General features: G+C 39.9%; 1 protein-coding gene across 13 annotated transcripts in view; it reads left to right on the top strand.

Annotated features, from left to right (window-relative positions):
• Positions 1–22,349, top strand: part of PPIL6 (peptidylprolyl isomerase like 6) — a 33,168-nt gene that overhangs the window by 1,618 nt on the left and 9,201 nt on the right. For 5 of the 13 annotated variants that reach the window (XR_012033732.1, XM_072831823.1, XM_072831818.1 and 2 more), the window contains exons 2-6: positions 2,676–2,771; positions 5,760–5,948; positions 9,211–9,273; positions 9,407–9,554; positions 14,189–14,245. Coding sequence is in view for 11 of the 13 variants with exons in the window: in XM_072831823.1 (XP_072687924.1) it covers positions 2,676–2,771; positions 5,760–5,948; positions 9,211–9,273; positions 9,407–9,554; positions 14,189–14,245 (553 nt within the window). In the remaining 2 variants the exon portion in view is untranslated. Of the gene's footprint in view, positions 1–2,675; positions 2,772–5,759; positions 5,949–9,210; positions 9,274–9,406; positions 9,555–14,188; positions 14,246–14,600; positions 15,635–17,652; positions 17,849–18,336; positions 18,431–20,885; positions 20,957–22,349 lie in introns of those variants that run through there. The other 8 variants (XM_072831821.1, XM_072831820.1, XM_072831822.1 and 5 more) reach the window with 6 other exon arrangements.

Consider the following 22,349-nt stretch of genomic DNA (forward strand, 5'->3'; position numbering starts at 1 on the left):
CCTCCTGACCTACTGGGACTACAGTTGCCAAGTGGTGGTGGTAAGGCTGAGCACTCCCCCTTCTGGCTTCCCCGCTCCATTGTCAGCGAGGTTCCCTTTATCCAGTTTCATGTAACTGATTTGTGAAATAGGTGTTTACATCAGGAAGAAGAGAACACGACACAGGTCTGTGAAAACGATACATGGATCATCAAAATAGGTAGACATCGTGGGCTGTTAGCTGGACTGATGGGATCTATAGTTTATGGCTCAAGTTGTAGTTCATGATTTTTTTTTTTTAAGATTTTATTCCTGAGAGACCCAGAGAAAGAGAGGTAGAGACACAGGCAGAGGGAGAAGCAAGCTCCACACAGGGAGCCCAATGCGGGACTCGATCCCGGGACTCCAGAACCACGCTCTGAGCTGAAGGCAGGTGCTAAACCGAGCCCCCCAGGAATCCCAAGTAGTTCATGAATTTGAGGAATTTTTTCCCCTTGTTTTTCTTTAGCTCCTTTCCTGAGGGCATGTTTTCTGTGCCTGCTCTACACTATAGAGAAGGTGTTGGCAATTTTTTTTCTGGAAAGCCTCGATATTAAATTATTAGGCCTTCAGGGCCCTAGGCTCTTAGACCACTAGGCTGTGTCCTTGAACAAAAGCAGCCACAGACCGTATGTAAATGATGGTGGTTTCCCAATTATGGATACTGAAATTTGAGTTGCATATAATTTCACATGGCACGAAATATGATTTTTTTTCAACTGCTTAAAATCTAAAAATTCTTCTTAGCTTTCAAGTCTTACAAAAACAGGCAGATTTGGTCAGCTGGGTCAGTTTGCCAGCCCCTGTGGTAGAGGATACTAAGTCAAGAAAACTATGTCTTTGATATATGTTAATTTTCCTTTTCTTAAGCTTTTGCCTACTGTAGCCTTATTTGAATATGAAACCCTATCAGTGTAAACTTAGTTCTACCATAATAAAGGATCTTTGAGTCATTTCTCAACATGACCGTTTGAGTGAGCAATCCTGAACACCTAATTTACTGTCAGAGATTTAGGTTTGTAAGACGTATTACACAGATTCTAATTTGGATGTAGTCCATTCTAGACACTAAATTATGCAGAAAGTATGATGAAGTATGCTTAATTTGAAAATCGTTGGGCTTATTAGTTATTCCAGATGGCCCTCCAGTTAGAAACACCATTGCCTCAAATTGAGCACAGACCCTGGAACTGGGACAAAGGAACATGATTATTTGTTGGTTGGGCAGGAGTCTAAGGAAGTAACCCAACTGCCATTGCCCACCTCGGCTCCCCCTGATCCCAAGAGCAGGATATGCTCAGGCCCTGGCTTTGGCTTTCTCCCCCTTGGAATATCCACCCCTGATGAAGCATGCCAGGCCAGTGTCCTCTCTTAGACCACAGCCGGTCCTCTAGGCACTGTCGCTAGTGGAGAAAGTGTGGGGCACAGCAGCCAGCTGTCATTCTTCCCTGTTGGACAGATGTGCTCCTTAGCCCCACTCAGAAAGGTGAGGCCTCACTGCTAGTGCCTCATCTGCCTTCTCTTGCTTGACCAGGAGACAAGATGCAACATATCAGGAAACAAAAATTTTTTTTAAAGATTTTATTTATTTATTCATGAGAGAGAGACAAAGACATGGGCAGAGGGAGAAGCAGGCTCCATGCAGGGAGCCTAATGCAGGACTGGATCCCCAGACCTGAGATCAGCGCCCTGCCCTTTTTTTTTTTTTTTTAAGAATTCTATTTATTTATTCATGAGAGAGACACACACACACAGAGAGGCAGAGACACAGGCAGAGGGAGAGGGAGAAGCAGGCTCCATGCAGGAAGCCCGACGTGGTACTCGATCCCGGGTCTCCAGGATCACACCCCGGGCGTCAGGCGGTGCTAAACCGCTGCGCCACCGGGGCTGCCCCCCCGCCCTTTTTTTGACAGGGATTATTAACCAGTAAGAATTTTCTCTGATTCATATAGACAAAATAATATATGTTAAACGAAAACACGCTCAATATCTAAACCTAAACATATTTATCATTTACTTCACTTTTTCCCAAAGGGTGTCTTTTGGGCATTCTCCACATGTCAATGAATTAAATTAACATTTATTTTAGTTAAAAGTATCTGTAGAAGGAGGTGGGTGGGGGGATGGGTTAAACGGGATGGGGATTAAGGAGGGCATTTGTCCTGATGTGTACCAGGTGATATATGGAATTGTTGAATCACTATATTGTACACCTGAAACTAATAAAACACTGCAGTTAAAAAAATAAAGTAACATCTTCTTTTCATTAAAAAAAAAAAAGTATCTGTAGGTCCACTGAGGCTTAGTAAGTTTAATTTACGGAAAAACTGGTCCTTAAAAAACACGGCAAATCACAAGACTTTGGCATAAACTCATTTATTTGTTCATTTGCTCATTCCTGTGCTATGTTGGATGGTCCATTGTGTGCCAGATGTTGAAGCCAGAGGGAGTATGGGAAAACTAGGATATAGTCTTGGTCCCCAGTGTGAGGTAAACACCGGGGTCTCTGGGAGCAAGCAGGGGGCATTAAGCCAAATTGTGTGGCCTGGGTGTGCACTGTATAAAACCCTCCTGAAGTCCCCATAAAAATTGGGGGAAATGATTTCTACTTTAAAGGAGAATGTACTCTAAAATAATTATTCTGTCTTGAAATCTAGAGTCTGAAGAGTAATTATCCATCCAAATTTGAAGATCCTATAATAGTTCCTCTTCAAGAATTTGCATGGGATCAATATCTACAGGAGAAAAAAAGGGTAAAGGCTATTCGGGGTATGGGAAATGAGTAAAGTTTTGTCTCAATTATTTATCTATGCATTGTTTTGGAAAAACTGGAGCAGTGATTTTAGAGCAACTAGATTTGGTTTCTCTAAATTATCCACTTTTCCTAAATCATTTCAATCACTTTACCAGGCTGATTTTAAGAAAAACATTTACATTTGGAAGACTTGATTAGAGAGGTAAGTTTTAAATTCTCAGTGCTGCTATTTCCCTTGCTGATGGCTAGCCCGCTCTCCCCGCACACTGCTTACTCATACTTCCTGTGACCCCTTGACACTCAGAGTCCTTAGCCTGGAAGGGTTGGGTGGTGTATAGCACAGATACAGTGGGGGGCTTGTGTGTGGGGTGGTGGTGGGGGTTGTGGGGATGGGAGGGACCTGTGGCCTAGGGAGCTCTGATGACAGGCACCAAGTTCCCACAGGGCAGCCTTGTCCTAATTAAAGCTTCCTCTCTGCCTTCTCCCCACTAACACTGCTCTTGGAAAACCCCAGGCCCCAGGGCTAGCAGAGCTTGCCTTAGGGACAACAGATAGGTTTCCTCTCGGGTGCCAGCCCCGATCTAGGGTTCTAGGTGCTGCCTAGGTGCTGTGATACTAAGAGTTCTAAGGTGGCATCCTGGCTCAGCAATACCTCATGTTGGGGTGAGGCTGGAATGGGTACACTTCCTGCTTGCCATCCCTGGCCCAGAACCGTAAAGTCCCCGTCCTGGTTTCCCTGCCCCACCACATGTCCCCCGTGACTGATGAAATCCCATGTCCCCTGACCAGAGCAGTGGCTGCACGAGGACATCCTGTGATCCTGTGGTTATCACACAGTGTTGCTGGATGACACCACTGCACTGTAGTCACACGAATGCTGCAAGACTGAGTCCAGGATACATTTGTTAAGTCTCATACCATTCTCATGGCCATGATACATTTTCACTGGCATTCAGACAGAATGGTAGCAAACACCTATGTACGTGTTCATCATATGCTAGATGGTGTATATATGTATAGATTATGGTAATTATGCATATATTAACTCCAGTCCTTACAACAACGAGGGTGACCAGTGGTCCTGCTTTGCCTGGTTCTGAGGAGTTTCCTGTGAGCAGCAATTTCAGTGCTAAACCTCGGATAATCCTAGACAAACTGGGGCAGCTGGTCAGGACACTTGGATACCTTAACATAAAATACATCTTTCTTAATTTTTGGTCACCAAACTTCTTACACTGCCTACCAGGAGAGCCATGAGCTCATGCTTTGTGGTCTGTACCCAATTCCTCCTAAAGATTCCCACTGTATTAAAGATTAGTGTGGATTCCATTCTGCAGTTTCCCACCATTTCAGCCTGGGTTACTGACCTTGGGATGGTTCGTGTTCTCTTCCTTTCACTTTTCTCCTAAGACCTGAATGAGGCTTAGGTAATCACAGCTGTTTCTTTCCACCCATTCTTTATTCCCTATCCTCCCTTTCTTCCTTTTCCCACCTTCATTTCTTGGACACTTGTCACCTTATCCTTGTTTCAGGCCAGTTTTTGTCCTTCCTCAATGAAAGCATTATGCTTTGTGTCACATATCTTGCTTCTTAGCACATCTAAATGTTAGGTCCAGGCTGGCCTTATGCTTCAGCAGAATGTAATGCCACCCCTGAGTGGTGGCTTCTGGGCCTTTGGAAAAGCCTTTCTCTCTCTCCAAAAAAGGCAACATCTTATGACTCAGTGCTAGAAAGCCCCAGAAACCACTGGGTCCAGCCCACTATCTTGAGGTATGTGAGCAGGCCCCCTCATACCCAGAGGACACACAAAGATGAAGGATCTACAGTGTCAGCCTCCAAGTAAAGTCTACCTTCTACTGTACTCCCACGAGGTGACATAGATTTCCCATGAGGTGACATAATTATCCACATTAACCATACCTGGGCTAAATAAATATCCCTTTTTAAAGTTTTCCATTCTATAAAATGTGATAACTAACACTGATAAATGTAAACAGTTTAGGGACTCTTGACCTACAGGCTCTATCAGTGATTTATATAGTTCAGCATGAACAAGTTTATTGTTTTCCTCGAGCCAGGTTTTGATATGGGCGTCGAAATGGGAAATGAAATCTGGGAGAAGAGCTGGGTGTGCAGCAAATAAGGCAAGCCACTCCCCAAACCAGCATTTCCCCATCAGCATGCCCTCGGATGTTGTTAGACACGCAAATTCTCAAGCCCCATTCTGGAATCAAAAACCCGGGTGGGGCTCAGGAATCTATAATTCTGCTTGCCTCCTAAAATTTGAGAACTGCTGTCCCAGATTATTCATGCTTTTGCCAGGACTGGCACCAGACCATAATAAACCAGATCTCTTCTGAGGGGCATTACTCATGGCCATACACTGGGATTTAGGAGGTTGACTGTTAGTATTTGGAGAAACACACTCATGCACTTCATCTTCAGGGGCTTAGGACCGAAAGATGTGGACAAAGGTGAGTTTTTGCCCTTCCTGCACCTGGGGTCCGTCAGAAGGCCCGCCGGCCCCCAGGAGGTATTTCCTTTCCCTGACCCTACCCCCTCAAAAAAGCATTCTTTCCATCCTTGGCACTGAAAACCATGTTATTACTCAGAACCCCTAGCCTTTCCAAGCATACACACAGTAAAACGTACTTCAGAAATGAAACCAGAGACTGCATTTTGTTTTCAGGTTCACACAGATGCTACGCACACAGATTTTTATTACCAGATCACTATTTTCAATCACTGTACTATTTTTAATATTACTTTTAGGTCATTCTGCTTTCAGTGATGTCAGATTCTTTAAAATGTTCTTGAATTCTGTTTGAAAGCAAAATTCTAAAAGATGGCAAAAAGTCTGTTTTGTTTTGCTTTTAAAGATTTGGTTAGAGTCTATCCCAAGCTGTGGCTTGTGGGTTTGGCAAGGTCGGTTTTATCCCCTCCCAACAATACATTTTTTTTTTTTTTTTATCCTTTTCCTCTATAGGAGTTCAAGAATGAAATTTGGGAATATTCTTCCTATGTGATGTGTTTTGTTAACGATCAGCTCCTGGGTGACGCAGCTGATCTTCAGAAATGGGCTCACAAGATGTGGGATATAGTTGACGTTAAGCCCCCTGAACTATATGAGGCGCTTACTGTGGATTATTCTGCTAAATACTTAAGAGATACCAAGGCAAGTTTCACTAACTGTTAATGACAATAGTGGAATCTTTGATCATTTATATTGATTCAGCATTAATTACTGATCTCCTAACAAAGGAATATAAACAGTGGAAGACTAGTATTTAAGTTAAAGATTACATATAATACTGCAGGTTTTGGCTGAACAGTGTGTAAAGCAAGGATACCTCACAGCAGGCACACTACACAGGAGGAAAGCATCTCTGCTCAAACCTTTCTACTCCCCTTAGAGATATGCATTAATTATTTTAAGACCTAAAGACGCCTCCTCCTGCTCCTGTAGGTTGAGACTACTATCCACTCACGCTTAGTATGAAAAAATTTTAATTCGTACTTTCTAATGCCTTAAGTGGGAGGTGCTGCACTAAGAGAGTGGAAAGTTGAACTGAGAAGAAAGGTGACATTGTAAAGCAGGCACATAGGTGGCAAGAGCAGGACCAGACCAGCTAAGGCCCTGGGGTGGTTTCCAGTGGACAGTCATGAAGCCGGAGGTCCAGGAGAGTGAGAGACAAGACAACAGGGGGGAATGGCAATAGAGATGAAAGTACTTTGTAATTTTGCTCAGAAACTTTGTTATGCCAACAAGAACCACATGCCGCAAATCATTTCATGCTTATAGTGGCCCGTGCCCACAGAAAGACCCAGCGCTAGGATTTTTTTTTTTTTTAAGATTTTATTTATTCATGAGACAGAGAGGCAGTGACACAGGCAGAGGGAGTAGGAGGCTCCCTGCAGGGATCCCGGAACTCCGGGATCACAGCAGGAGCCCAAGGCAGACATTCAACTGCTGAGCCACCCAGGCATCCCCAGTGCTAGGATTTGAGCTGTAAAAAGGCAAAGACCTTGCTTCCTTTATCTTCATTTAACTGTTACTGCCTTGAACACAATCTGAAACGTAGTACGAGCTCAGTGAATGTCTGGTTGAATCAACCATGCAGTTGGAAAATACTAGAAACTCTGAGGGTATGCGGAGGAATGTAATGTTCACAGTAGTTAATTTCCAAAAGGACAAGAGCCTAGAAGTACATCGTGTATTCAGGGAATGGCAGGGGACACAGCAAGGAGGCCAGAATTAACAGGAAACGAGGCTGGGAAAATGAGAGTTACAGTCCCAACAATACCATGCTACCCTGATTACCTTGAGAAAAGGTATGCTTTGAAAGGATACTGGAAACCTCACAATTGACTGGAAAGTTGGGAAACCAGCTTTTGGAAAGCAGGTGGGAACCAAGGGAGGCCTGGCAGCCTGAAATGGTAGCGAGGGTCAGGTCCCAGGAATGTGCAGTTAGTATGCTGCCGTGGGTGCCTGCTGGCCCAGGCTTAGAGAATTAACTTCTCAACTGGTGTCTGCATTACTCCCTGGAGATCCAAGGCCCCCGGTGGGAGCACCTCACTAATCAGCCCAAGTCATATGCCCACACACCCTGGCTCTCAGATCGGTGAGAGGGAGAATCCGGCCCCCCCTTAATGTCTTTAGAGGGTGGTGGGTCAAGTAGGGAGTTCCCCAAATTAGAAACATCTCCAGATGTTAAGAAAGGGGAAATACCCCAAACAGATCCACTAAAGAAAAGCTGAACTTAAGTCCATTCTGAACTAAGGAGTTAGATTTTTTTCTAGAAGGAAGCTGAGCCAACAGAACTTTTTCATAAAGAGTACGACATAATCTTTGCTTTTTTGGAAGAAGTTTTAGGGCTGTACAAAAACAGGGTGGAGTGGGAAGAGCTTGGTGGCAGGGGGACCACTTGGAACACTGCCAGAATAATGTGGGCTAGAGATGATGACAGCCTGAATTAATGGCAGTGGAGAGGGAGGACCCGGATTCCAGAGAAAATCCTTACATTTTTTTGTGCAGAGGCTAGATTTTTTTCTTGCTGCAGGGACTTGTTTACTTCTGGGTTGGAATGATATATCAGACAATTCTGTTTAAATGTTTGGCTACTAAGTGACATGACCTTGTGTTGTGTTTGTTTTTTCATTAGAATTGTTATAATTATCTACTGACAACTGCACAAAGATAATATATGGACACAGAGGGAAGTTCAATGATGCCTGAAGGGACTTAACCATTTCATAAATGAATCGTGATTTCTAGCGTATCCTCTTTTTCTGCCCAAGCCTGTGAAGTTTACTATGTTGTACCTTTATAATAAAGCTAAAATATTCTTTTTTAATTCAGGACTTGTGGTACAGAAGCCGAGAGGCACAAAAAAGTCCATCATAATTATTATGGATATAGTACTTCATTCCTGGATGCCAAGTAATGTAATATTATTCCAGTCTTTTAATTAAAAAAAAAAAAAAGGCTCAAGTGATAGAAAGTAGTGACAGTGATACCGTAAAAGTGATTTCATTTATGTTTCCTAGATTCCTAGAAACAGGGCAGGGCAAGTTAGATAGCTTGTTAAATCCGATGGCATCTCTATGTTTGAGAATGGTGTCCAAGATCTGAAATGTAACCCGTTAGATGTGCTCTGCTCCTTAAATGAATGCTACCATGATAGAGACTGTGTTTTCATTTTGGATGCCTCCTTGTGAAGCTACACGAGGTCACACAAATGTTAGCTGTCTCTACCAGAAAGGATGCCAGCTGAAAACAAGAGCTGGGGGCACCTGGGAGCCGGAGAGCATGGTTGAAATAACACGAAAGCACAGCATATTCTCTTTCCCCTGGTCCCATACCTCCTATGGATATGGTCTCCTTGTTTCCCCACTCAGAAAGGACATGGCCTGGCTCTGGGTAGCTAATCTTCATGTCTGTCAAAATCCAAAACATGCGGTAACCAAATCCATGGCATTCAGGTTGGATATTTCCCAAATTTACACAGGACAGAAAATTCCCAGTCTGTTTCTTTTCCCAAAGGCACCAACCAGTGCTCCTCTCCACACCTAGCTTGCAGTGTAGGGGACATCTAGGCCATGTGATCTCTGCCTGGTGTTACATGTTAAGGTTATTCAAAGCTTGGCTAATAAAGGGTTTTTAAAAAGTATGTTATTCAAATAGGTTGTAAAGACTTGATATAAGAAAATGAAACAAACTTTTCAGTCTTTTATTTATTTATTTTTTCTTTTCAGTCTTTTAAATTTGCTGTTACATTATCCACTGTTAATGCTTTCAAAATCTTATCACTGAAAACATTATTCTCCTGTATTTTGGGTAACTTCTAAAACTATCTTCCAAAAATAAAAAAATAAAATAAATAAAACTCTCTTCCAAGATACTGACCTGCATTATCTTTTTTTCCCTATTTTAATAGCATGATTTTGTGTTCTTGGACATTTCTATTGATTTTCATCCAATTGGAAGACTGATTTTTGAGGTAAGAGGTTTTTTGCTGTTCTTATTTATTTGTTATTTATTTATTTATTTATTTGATACGTGGGAAGTGGAGGTAGGAATCTGTAACTGTCAAAATATTAAATATTTAATCTTTGAATCCTTTTTATTTGTAGCTATACTCTGACGCATGTCCCAAAACGTGTAGAAACTTTCAGGTCTTATGCACAGGAAAAGTGGGGTATTCTCAAAGTGGCATCAAGCTACATTACGTAGGTTCAGTTATTCATCGAGTAGTACCAAATGGTTGGATACAAGGAGGAGGTAAGTTTAAAATCTTAAATACAACTTAATTATAACATCAAATCAGAATATCCCAAATGTTGTCTACCTTTGTGAAATGCACGTAGAATTAGATGTATTTAATATTAGATATTATATATGTTGAAAGGATATGTTATATGGCCAAAGGATTAAGATATTCATACTCTTTTTAGAAATGTCCTAGATTTTGAAATAAACACCCATGTTGGGCTCCATGCCCAGTGTGGAGTCTACTTAAGATTCTCTTCCTCTCCTGCTGCCCCACCCCGCTCCCTCTCTTTAAAAAAAAAAAAAAAAAAAATGCTCACCTAAAAACATAGGAGTACCTAAAAAATCCAGTGCTTTTAAGAGACATTCTAAAGGTAGGAATTTTAAAATAGAATGAATATATGGAAAACAACTTATTTCTCACCAAAGATGTTACATTGTTACAAAGTAAAAGTAAGAGCTAAAGCATTTTGATCTCCATTTTTGCTCTCTTTTCAGGTCAATCCTTTGACTTCACACAGACTAGGTCTCTCCTAACAGCGCAAAATTAAATTTTGAAGGCCTTTTGGGAAGAAGCCCATAGGGAATAATCAGACAGTAATTTAAAAATAATTGGCTTAGAGTGTAAGATTTGCTTGAACCTGATGAAATATGCAGAAGCTGAAATTAATAATGCTTAAATATTTTTCTACAATTTGGAATGTTCTGAGGCTGATGAAAAAAATGTAGATTTAATCCAAGCATTTGTATGAAAAACAACTATTTTTCCCTCAGTTTCTCCAAACTGAGATAGCACCCATAGTGTTATCTAACCTCATTATTTCCTACTTCACATACACATATGGTATGTATCTTCCTATGTCGATAAACATACACAATTTTTTAGGGTCCACCTAGTTTTTCATATTGCTGTACCAATTTACAGTTGGACCTTGAACAATAAGGAGTCTGAACTCTGGGGGTCCATTTATACACATTTTTTTTTACAGTACAGTGGTAGAAATGTATTTTCTCTTATGACGTTGTTTTTCTTTTAAATATTTATTTGAGAGAGAGAGAGAGAGAGACTGCGCATATGTGGGGTAGGGGCAGAAGGAGAGGGGGAGAGAGTCTTAAGCAGACTCCACACTGAGCGTGGAACCCCACATGGGGCTCAGTTTCATGACCCTAAGATCACGACCTGAATCAAAACCAAAAGTTAGATGCTTAACCGTCTGTGCCACACAAGTGCCCCTTCCTTATGATTTCTAAAAAACATTTTCTTTTCTCTAGCTTCCTTTATTGTAAGAATATAGCATATAATATACAAAACATTCAGACTGTTTATGTTACCAGTAAGGCTTCTAGTCAACTGTACACTATTAATAGTTAAATTGGGGCGGGGGGGGGGTAAGTCAAAAGTTATATGGGGGTTTTCAACTGTGCACGGGTTGGCATCACTAACCCCTGCATTGTTCAAAGGCCAACTGTAATTCTCCATAGGTGAACATTTAGATTGTTTTCAAGTATTTGTTGGTATAAAACCATCCTCAAGGGGGCCAGTATCAGGGTCTCCTGAAACTTAGTTTAGTGTTGACTATTGTGTGGTGGGCTCTCAGCTATGTTCTTTTTTGTTTTATTTTTGGTTTTTGGGTAGAGGTACACCTCTCCTTCCAGAGCCCCAGAGCAAGATTTGTGAAAAGTAGGTGATATTACTTGCTTGTTTACTATTTGAAATAAAAATTCCAAACAGTAAAATGCACAGATCTTGGGTCATGATTCCAAATAATGAGGCAGCAATGTTAAGGACAGTTGGGAAAAAAAAAATGCTGATTACTATGGATTCAAATCCAAACGATAAACATAAGTTGTACCACTTAGTACTTAGTATCTCTGAATCAGTTTCTTAATCATAAAATGGGGGAAATTATAATATCATAGGATGTGGTGAGGATTCAGTGACATGGTATACTGGAAGTACCAAGTTCTATAAACGTTTTCCCTTCAGATATCAGACTCCCACCAGGCTGTGGGGAGAATTTTGGAATATGGGTGCTAAATGTGGTTTTCCACTGTGCTTGAAGCTGCTTCCCAACACCACTGCTTTCCTGATGGGACCAGCGGGGCCTACATGGTCTACAATACCCCCAGCCTCCCTTCATCCTCTGACATCTCCTCTCACTCTCCTCCACACACTGGCCTACTTGCTGTTTCCTAAGAACATCAAACATACATGTGCTTGGCGTCTTTTGTTGTTTTTCTGCCTGGAACACACCCCACCCAGCTATGCCTCAGATATCCCTTGCTTCAGCCTCTAATCTGTTTTGGATTTTGGCCAAGTTCATATCAGCAAGATTTACCCGACCATCTTATTTAAAACTGCCACTTTCCTATCCACACAGGATAGTCTCTTCACTCCCTTCCCTGCTGCTTCTAGCCCCTTATTTTTATTTTTAAAATAAAATCTTTTCTTTTTTCTTTTCTTTTTTTTTTTAAGATTTTATTTATTCATAGAGACAGAGAGAGAGAGAGAGAGAGAGGCAGAGACACAGGCAGAGGGAGAAGCAGGCTCCATGCAGGGAGCCCGACGTGGGACTCGATCCAGGGTCTCCAGGATCACGCCCCGGGCTGCAGGCAGCGCTAAACCGCTGCGCCACCGGGGCTGCCCTATTTTTTCTTCATAGCACTTTTCATCACTGGAAATACTATTACTTATTTATTAGAGAGTTTGTTTAGTGTCTGTTTCTCTTCATTAGACTATAAATAAGTTCCATGAGAGTAGAGGATTTTATTTATTTTGTTCACTGAATGGTGTCTGGTATATAGTAAGTGCTTAAAAAATATCTTTGAAAGGATGAACAAATAGATAAACAGGAAACATACATTCTGCTCACTTCTAAAGCACAAAATGAAAGACGATACCAAGTCGTGAAGCCAGTTTGGTGAGATTTTCTTTTTGTGGCTCCCACAAGGCCCACTGACTTCTGAAGGAACTCATAAGACAGAGTTTAATACATTATGTCAATCATCATCAATATAATGATGGTGAAGAAGGTGGTAACGAGAAGATGTCTTCCATAAGCATGCAATGCTGCATGACCATGGCCACCAGTGAACGAGCATTATGCTCTTCCAGGCAACGCGCTAAGTGCTGTCGGTAGAACATGATTTTGTTTAATTCTCAGAATTACCTGGGATGCACTTACCATTATTCCTGCCTATACAGATGAGGAAACACCTTGGGAAAGGGAACTAACATCAAAATTAAAATCAGACTCGTCTGATTTTAAAGTCTACTACTTTAGAACCACTACTCTGCATTGTGTAGTTTGTTGCCAGAAGTACAGAAATAGTATCATATATATAAGGCTGAATTCAAGTACTGATGGAAATGGTGTCAATATAAAATATTTACCTGGGAGATGTGAAGCAAACGGCAAGAGGAATGGTGGGTGTTGGAGAGACAGGGCAAAGGAGTGTCACGAACACTGAAGTGAGTTAGTCAGTAGAAGTTGCAAACCACAGGCAGATTTGTCTGAGCAAAGCAAACTCTAGGATCTTAAGGAATTGGTGCTGGAGGACCTTCGACTTCCCCATTGCTGGATTTAGCCTTCAGCCCCTGCAGTATGCTCCTGAGAGATGCTGAGGGCCCAGGGGGATATCAGGTGGAGTAGGGTTGAAGACTGCAGGCTTAATGATTAACTTCTGAACCAGTTTGTGAATGGAATTTAAATGCTACTTGCCAGTCCTGAATAAATTCTCTCCACATGCTTGCTGTTGCATATGATTTCTTTAAAACAGTGTGCTTTTATTACAGGTAAATCACTCACACTGCGTTAAAAAGGCACAGCCTTTCAACAGAGATGTATTGTACACTGTACTGGAGGAGGGTGAATGAGAGGGGAAGAAGTAAAGAGGTGCTGATGGGGAGGCTGGGGGTGCAGAGCTTAAGACCCTTATTTCCACTGGAGTCCGCTATTTCCCTTTTGGCTGTAGATAGAGAAAAAGCAACTTGTGCATGGAGGATGTTTACAGTAGGAGCACTGCCTGAGCCTGAATATTTTTATAAGGCATATAATGCAAAATAGGACATGACAAATACTTAAAAAAAAACAACAACAACCGCCTTCTGACATTTTAAAGGAACTTCCTTTCCAAAATACTGGCTAAATAAATGAATTATCTCTCTAGGGTTCCAAGGAATGAAAATTTGGACGTTTATTCTTTTTAGTGCATCTATTTTTATTCCTTCTCTAAAAAGACCTCACGTTCCTATTTCATTCTCCCAGTTTGATCTTTCCATTTTCCCAAAAAGCAAGGTGGACTATGGGATAATTTGTGAAGCAAGCAGGATTTATATGAACATGCTTCCTTTAAATTGTGATCACAATTATAACATAATACTTCATCATTTCAAAGGTTTGGCACTATAATTTAGCCTACTTCAAAGAGTTATGATCGGGGGAAAAATGGGATCATGAATGTTAAAGTGCTTACAAAATACAAGTGAAATCATTATAGCAATATCTTAATGGTTTAGATATTAAACAATTATGTATCTTAGGTATAAGTGGAATCATAATTTAAAGCTTTTCCCCCTGACCATTACTCTACCCTTTTTTAGTCTCTAAACAAAATTCTAATGTTTGTTTATTGTTCTTTCTCAGATATAGCATATGGAAAAGGAGATGACGGAGAGTCGATTTATGGACCAACATTTGAAGGTATGTACTTTACATTCTGTCAGTCACATATCAGCTGGTAATTCAAATCTGTCAAGACTGGACAATTCATAACTCCAAATAAGATGATGTTTAGCATAATTTGTATTTGTATTTTTAAGGCTTGTAATTTGCCATGCTCGTACCCAGAATTTAGTACTTTGATAATCATCCCATTAAGACTGGTATTGGGGATCCTGGGAAGATGGGGTAGTGGTGATGGCCTAGTTTTTGAATTTTTTGAAATTCCAATATGAAAACAGATCATACAAGTAGATAGAAAAACTAAAAACCCATGGATAACATTTACAACAAAACTAGGTGACAAGGTATCTAAATGAATTCTCAATACAAACAGATGAGGACAAACTACCTACAGCCATGAAATCTGCATGGTGTCAGCATCTGTGTGGGAGAAAGCAGCACATCTGATGGCCTTGAGAATAGCACCCCAAAATGGCCAACAGTGGGTGAGTGCAAGGGCTCCCTAGTACGGTTTGAGAAGCCAGAGCAGCCTAACCTCTCTGGACTCTTAAAATTGATCTGAAAGGGTTTCCAGGACAGGTCCACAATGAGGAGGTGTTACTGTGAATGGATTCAAAGTTATGCAGAATATAAGGCAACGGTGACAAAGAAGGAATGAGGACAGACCCAAGAAATCTCAGAAAGCAAGTTGCCACGTTGTTGAACACTACATGAAAACAGCACAAGAGGGAGCCTTCTGAAATCAGAAAAGCTATCTCCCTTCTAAAGCCACACACCCTTCTAAACATCTAGGAAAACTAATTTTACATAAAAACAGGCCACAAAAAGTTTCATGGTTATCAGATGTAGTAAAAGAGAGTAAGGAGCAGAGTAACATCACTACAGATAATGAAAGTACACTAGAAAGACATGCTCACAAAACAGATTAAAACTGTACAAATCTCAGATTGAGCCAGAAGCCATTGAAAATATAAGACAGGAAAGAACTCATAAATCAGAATTAGAAAAACAGACTTGTGGTTACAGAACTAGGGAAGAATTAGCAGTAAAAGAACACTTCAGAAATAAATTAGAAGGAACATGGGTCAAATAAACATGACAGATATGTAAGTCTTAAAATAAGTCAAAGGTGGAAGGAGGGAATTTTTTTTAAACCACGAAGAAATGAAGAAAGTTAAAAAGGATTTATAAGAAAGTGACAAATAGCCAGAAAGAGAAGATCCAACATATGGACAGGCGTCCAAAGGATTAAATGAATGCAAGGGAATGAAACAAATACTAAGAACTAAGAGTGAAAACACTGTCCTGAATTTAAAAAGGACTTGATGGGGCAGCCCCATTGGCTCAGTGGTTTAGCGCCTGCCTTCAGCCCAGGGTGTGATCCTAGAGACCCAGGATTGAGTCCCAAGTCGGGCTCCCTGCATGGAGCCTGCTTCTCCCTCTGCCTGTGTCTCTGCCTCACTCTCTCTTGGTGTCTCTCATGAATAAATAAATAAAATATTTTAAAAATAAAATAAAATAAAAAGTACTTGATGTTCTAGTTTTGTTTTTCATGGTGGTTACACAGCTACACACAATTGTCAAAATGCATCAAACTGAACATTTACAATAAATGCGTATTATCATATATTTATATCTCAAGTAAAAATATATGTATAAAAACCTTACACTTATTGAAAGAGAAAAATGCCATTTGATAAGATTAAACCAGGGCAACCAACACTAAGACATATTTTAGCAGCATTATTGGACAGTTAAGAAAAAGTAAAATTTCTTTGGCCAGTAGGCAAAAAGAACAAGTGATTTATAAGGGAAAGAAAAGTAGGTTATCATCGTATTCTCTGACATCATATTATCATGCCACAAGAAGATGGACTAATACATTTAAGATGCTCAAGGAAAGGAAACGTGAGCTAATAATTTTTTTTGTTTGTGAGCTAAGAATACATATATTTTACATTTACAATACATTTCTCATTTCTCATATATTTTTTAAAGATTTTATTTATTTAGTCATAAGAGGCAGAGAGAGAGAGAGAGAGAGAGAGAGAGAGAGAGAAGCAGAGACACAGGCAGAGGGAGAAGCAAGCTCCATGCAGGGATCCCAAGTCTCTAGGAACACACCCTGGGCTGAAGGCAGTACCAAACCGCTGAGCCACCCGGGCTACCCATGAGCTAAGAATTTTTATATTCAGCCAAACTCAATCAGAATTATGAGGGGCACACAGACTTTTCAATATGGAAAACTTTAGGGAATAATGTTGCCACAGGCCCTTCTTGATCCTGAGGAATTTCACACAAATTATGAGAGAGACCTTGACATAAGGACTGGTGATAAGCAGTAATCACAGAATGACTTGCGAAACTAAAATTTAACGAGGGATAAAGTGTGAGAGTATGATATGTAATGACTCTGTCTTTAGCCTGCCTCTTTAAAACTGGAAGAAAATAGGGAGAATATATGCAAAAACTTTTAACTATTTTCAGTAGTGATAGTACTAATATTGTTATTTTGAGACTGTTGTATATGTAATATGGAAAAAGTAATTATAGGATATTCTAAATTCATTTTATGTGTCCTTGAGAATCATGATTTTCAATGCAGAAAGAAGGGAGATACAAATGAAATATGACAGAGGCTAATAAGTAAAATATCCTGTATTGGATATATCAGTTTAAACTCACAAAGTATCATACCTACATATATAGCTCTATCCACTGATTTGGTCTACAACAACCAACCTAGTGGCATCACACACTCCTAGCGTTAAGATTGTTGTTCTGAAATCTCATTTCTCATTTAAAGATACCAGGGCTCCTGGGAGAAATGGCAGATTTCAGTTCCGGGACAGGAAATTACAAAATGAGCCTGGAACTTCATGTTCAGTCATGCTATTACCAGATAGCAAGAAAGCTATTAAAGATTTACCAGGGTTGGGATGCCTGGGTGGCTCAGTGATTGAGTATCTGCCTTCAGCTCAGGTCCTGATCCCAGGGTCCTGGGATTGAGTCCTGCCTCTGGCTCCCTCTCTCTCTATCTCATGAATAAATAAATAAAATCTTAAAAAAAAAAAAAAAAAAAAAAAAAAAGATTTACCAGGGTCATATCAAAGGCCTTGGGAGACAATTTGAAGGGGCTCTCACTGGCCAAAGATTTGAACTTCAAAAAGAATAGTAACCACAAATAATTGAAACCCAACAAATGTTTTCAATCCATGAGTTCCTAATGACATATTATAAAATAAAGTCTAATAGCTTGTCTTTGGGGGAATGATGGGAAATAAATTATCTTAAAAACTGATAAGATTTTTTTTCCTATATGAACTGTACTATAGATAAGAGAAAATTGCTAGTTATAAAAGTATCCAATAGATAAATGAGAAGGAAATAACAAAGTTAAAATAGCACCACTTTGCTGCCCCCAGTGAAATAATGGATCTAGTATCTGCTAACTTCACAAAAACAGACACAACCAGACATTATGAGCCTTCTGTGGAAAGAATGCATCACCTAAGGGACAGAACATGAGTCTGATTAGGCCTCTGGGCCCAGCTGCCAATCTGAAGGAAATACAACCAGTTCTGACGTAATATGGTCTTAAAGATCTCTGCACTGTGCAAAATCCTGCAATAAAAGCTACAGGACTTATGACAAAAGCGAGGTACCAAAAACCCTTTCTTAGTGACACATTAAAATAAGGAGTAACCTGATGCAACAGTAATAGTTTAACATATACTTTATGGTCAAGAAACACATAAATACTATAATAGATACGGCACTCTACCTTGAAAGCTCCCTGACGTTTGTGGAGGTGGTGTGGAAAGAGCTGCGGCTAGTGAATGACTGTGAAGTGGTGGAAGGCGGGTTCTCTGAAATCGGAGGCAAGTTGTAACATCAGACATGGGTGGACGCAGCTCACAGTGCGGTGCCCTGTGGCCGATGTCGGAGGGGTGTGCACGTTCCTATGTAGTTTGCAAGGTTCGGCAGGGTTTCTACACTTACCTGGTGTTTCTCCTAGAAATTGCACATAAACTCAGGTGAGATTCATGATGCTTGGTTGTTCCCTAACTTGTCAATCAAGTTGAAACTCATTTGCCTTTTCAACACAGGTATTAGAGGCAAAAGGACAGAGAATAGAGAACCATGCCGAAGTGTCCCATGCAGGTGCAATCAGCAAACTTCTGACTGGGAGAAATTCTAGAGGTGAAATAGCTTAGGTTTATAATCAGATAAAAGTAAGTCAAGGGCCAGAGGCAGAACTTGAAGAGTAAGACTTAAAAAGGCCTAACAAGTCTTTTAAAATGGCATAGACTAAACTATATTACTTAGTAGCTACTAATATTTTATGGACTATTAACATGGTTGACCTGAAGGCTTATCAAAAACATAAACAGTTGATCAACACGTATTTTGCATGTTGTGTGTATTATATTACCATAGTCTCACAATGAAATAAGCTAAAGAAAATGTTAAAATCATAAGAGAAAATACATTTATAGTTTTATACTGTACTTATTGAGAAACCTCCATATTATGAAGTGGGGACCCCCACTCCCCTCAGATCAAAGCAGTGCTGTTCTAAGGTCAACTGTATAAGGAAACACTAAATATGAGAGCATTTAAAAATCAGAGGAGTGGTTATTTTTGAACCAGACAAGGTACTTTGGGGAAAGCTAGCCTGAGTAGGGATGGAAAGGGTGCTTCCCTTATAGTAACTAATAATAACTTTAACTATATATTAGTTTTCTTTAAAAAAAAAATTATTTATTCATGAGAGACACACACACACAGAGGCAGAGACACAGTGGCAGAGGGAGAAGCAGGCTCCATGCAAGGAGCCTGACTTGGGACTTGATCCCAGGTCTCCCAGGACCACACAATGGGCTGAAGGTGGTACTAAAACGCTAAGCCACCCAGGCTGCCCTATACATTAGTTTTCTGTGGCTTTTGTGTCTTTTTTTTAATGCAAAGAAAAGATTTTTAAAAAAGTAATATTGAACCAATACCAAAGTGAAGGGAAAAGGAAAAGCCAATTTCCTTCTACATGCATGTAGAGCCAGCTTTATCCAGTGAAACCATGCAAGTGACACCATTTATTTATTCATTCATTAATAAAACATGCAACTCTTAGGTGCCTACATGGGGCTAGGATCTCAGGAAACAAAGATGATGTGACCAAGCTTCCGGCCTCAAGGATTTTAGGTCTGGTGCAGACAGATATTTAAACAGATTAGTTACAGGCACAGGGCCAGTGGCAGTTGCAGAGGAAAAACTGAACACTGTGGGAAAAAAACCAACAGCTGCCTGGGAGAGTTGGGGGCAGTGGCCCAGAGCAACTTTGGCTGGGTCTTAAAATAAAACATACAGATGGGGAAGGGATGTTCCTGAATGCTTTCCTGATAGGCTTTATCCCTGATGAGAATCTATCCCACCTGTCCACCCCATGGCCACTGTCAGGACTCCTGTCTGGAGGCACAGTCTCAGACAACTTGGGCTTCTGCCCAGCAGGAGACATACCTGCCCCCTGGACAGCCCTGCACTTCGGGTGATTATCTCTCACTCCTATCTTTACACTCTTGGGGAGAGTTAGTCTCTGAATGGAGGTGACTGTCCTCTGGTGCCTGGCCCAGTGTGTTTAGGGAAGCCTCCATTACTCAGGATGTCTGCACCTACAGAATTAGAAATTCAGTAACCCATCAAATGAAAAGGAGAGATGCCCCAAAGGAGAGATGAGTGACTGCTTGGAACAGCAAAGGAGTTGTCCTCCGTCTTTCACACCGCCCCCGCCACCGGCCCCCTGTCACCGTGGAGGTGTATACATCGGTCAGGCGGTCCTTCCTTCACGTCTCTCTCATTGAGCCCTATGACCAAGAGCTGCAGAATTGAAACTTGGGCCTTCCTTGCCAAAAACAACTACAACCACAAAAGTCATTTTTATTAAGCTGAGCCCAGTAAATTTAAAAGAATGTAATAATTTAATTGATGATTGTTTTATAAATTGGTTAATCTTTTTTTAACTTGAAGAAAGTCTATTTTGCCATTTATATATATATATATATATACACACACACATATATTTTTTTTAATTGAAGTTCGATTTGCCAACATACAGTATAACACCCAGTGCTCATCCCGTCAAGTGCCCTCCCATTTTGCTGTTTTGAACCACTTTTTAAATTGTCTTCCCACATCCTATGCTGAATGTTAGAAACTGAATATTAGCCCTTTTTTCCTCCTTGCATAATACCCTTAATTCTTCCCACTGGCTGAGGATTGGCGACTAGGTGGTTTGGGCTGACTAGAGAAAATGTCATTTATACAAAAAGCAAAAGAAAAAAGGAATGTATTTTAAAATACTGTATTATCCTTGTTATATTAAGAAACAAGTTTCTTAATATTAGCTTGTGTCCTAATTGACAAATATAGCACTTAGTATCCATCTGTCTAATTCTTAAATCTCCTTGACTTTAAATGAAAGCATTCATTAATAAAAGGCACAGAGCCTGATGTACTGTCAGTACTAAATAACTGAAGATAGTATGGTCTGGGTAGCCATTTAAGGGCTATTTTTTTTAATTGTGAGACTTATATATGGAAAGTGCATATGTACAATTAAAACATAATTATAATGCAAACCCCCATATTACTATCCTTTCAGTCAAGAAAGAAAAACTGTCAGCATGCCAGAAGCACTCTATTTGTCCATCCTCAGCAATAACTCCTTCAGAGGTAACCACTAGCCCGACTTTTTTCCTTGCTTTTCTTGATAGTTTTACCACCCATGTATATGTCCCTAAACAATATAAATTTTGCCTATTTTTGAATTTTATGCAGATGGAATCCTACTGTAAGCATTGTGTGTCATGCTTCTTTTGTTCATCACTGCCTATGAAATTCATTCATGTTGTCTATGGCTGGAATTCTCACATTGTCACTAGCGTTCAATATTATAAATACACCCTAAGTATTTATCCACTCAAGTGTTCATGAATACTGGCTATTCATTCCTCATGTCACACACACAGTCAACATGTTTACATATAAATGTTTCATTAAAGCAACAATTAAAATATGCTAAGTAGTACACTTTCAGGTACTTTTATATAATAATAAATAGTAAATAGCTGTTATTTAAATATGACAGTAAAAATAGAACAGTTGGTTTACAAAATTGATATTGCAGGAATCAGGTCAGATTATATGGAAGTGTCCTAAACTGTTTGATTATACTTTTACCAGAGAGAATGCATGGCAGTTTTCCCAGACTTGTAGTTGCTTCCTTTATAAGCACCAGAATGAGCTCTATTTTAAACAAATTCAGAAACTACTTTTCTTCAGCACATAAATTCGGATATTTATGTCAAATAGTTACATTTTACCCGTAATGTATGTTATAAATGATGCCAGTTTTAACCAGAGAGCAGTAACTACAATTTCGTATCTTCCGTATCTTATGGTAAGTGGCAGAGGCAGGAATTCCTGAGTCACTGACAATGTAATGAGAGAGTTCTGAGCTCCTACCATAAGCTTTTAAACTTCCTTCCATGCCTCAATTAACATGACCTAAAAATAAAATTATTACTAATTACGCTATGCTAGTTTAGCCAGCACCCAAATTTTAAAATTTTTTAAATTTTTGCCAAGCAATAAAAATATGTTTTTTGTTCTTCCTACTTCAAAACATTTTTCTGTCGGTTGTCAAAATTTTTCCTTTCCATTCAGGGCTACTGATAGAGTTAAAATAGTCTAGAATAGTTAATTATCCCATTCACAGACAAAGTGGTGGGGGGCTGTGGAGAGGGTTAGTAGACTTCTGGATTAGTTTTTTTCCCTGTCCTAAAAAAATTGTGAGCCCATTAAATGTACACTTTTGTTATATAATGGAAAAGTCTTAAGCTCTGTATTTAGCACTCAGAATACACTAGGTGTTCAAAACATATTCGTCAAATGAACAAATATTGAATTAAACCTAGGATCTTCACTCTCCATCTTACTTGTGAAAGAAATTTTCTCTATTAATGTAAAAATATTATTTGGATATCTACTTTTCAGAAAAGCTTCTCTCGGAACTTTATTTAGAACACTATTATGGCACTGGTTCCCGTCTTTAAGTGAGTAATAT

The sequence above is a fragment of the Canis lupus genome, chromosome 7 (genome assembly GCF_048164855.1).
Source record: "Canis lupus baileyi chromosome 7, mCanLup2.hap1, whole genome shotgun sequence".
NCBI classification, from domain to species: domain Eukaryota; kingdom Metazoa; phylum Chordata; class Mammalia; order Carnivora; family Canidae; genus Canis; species Canis lupus.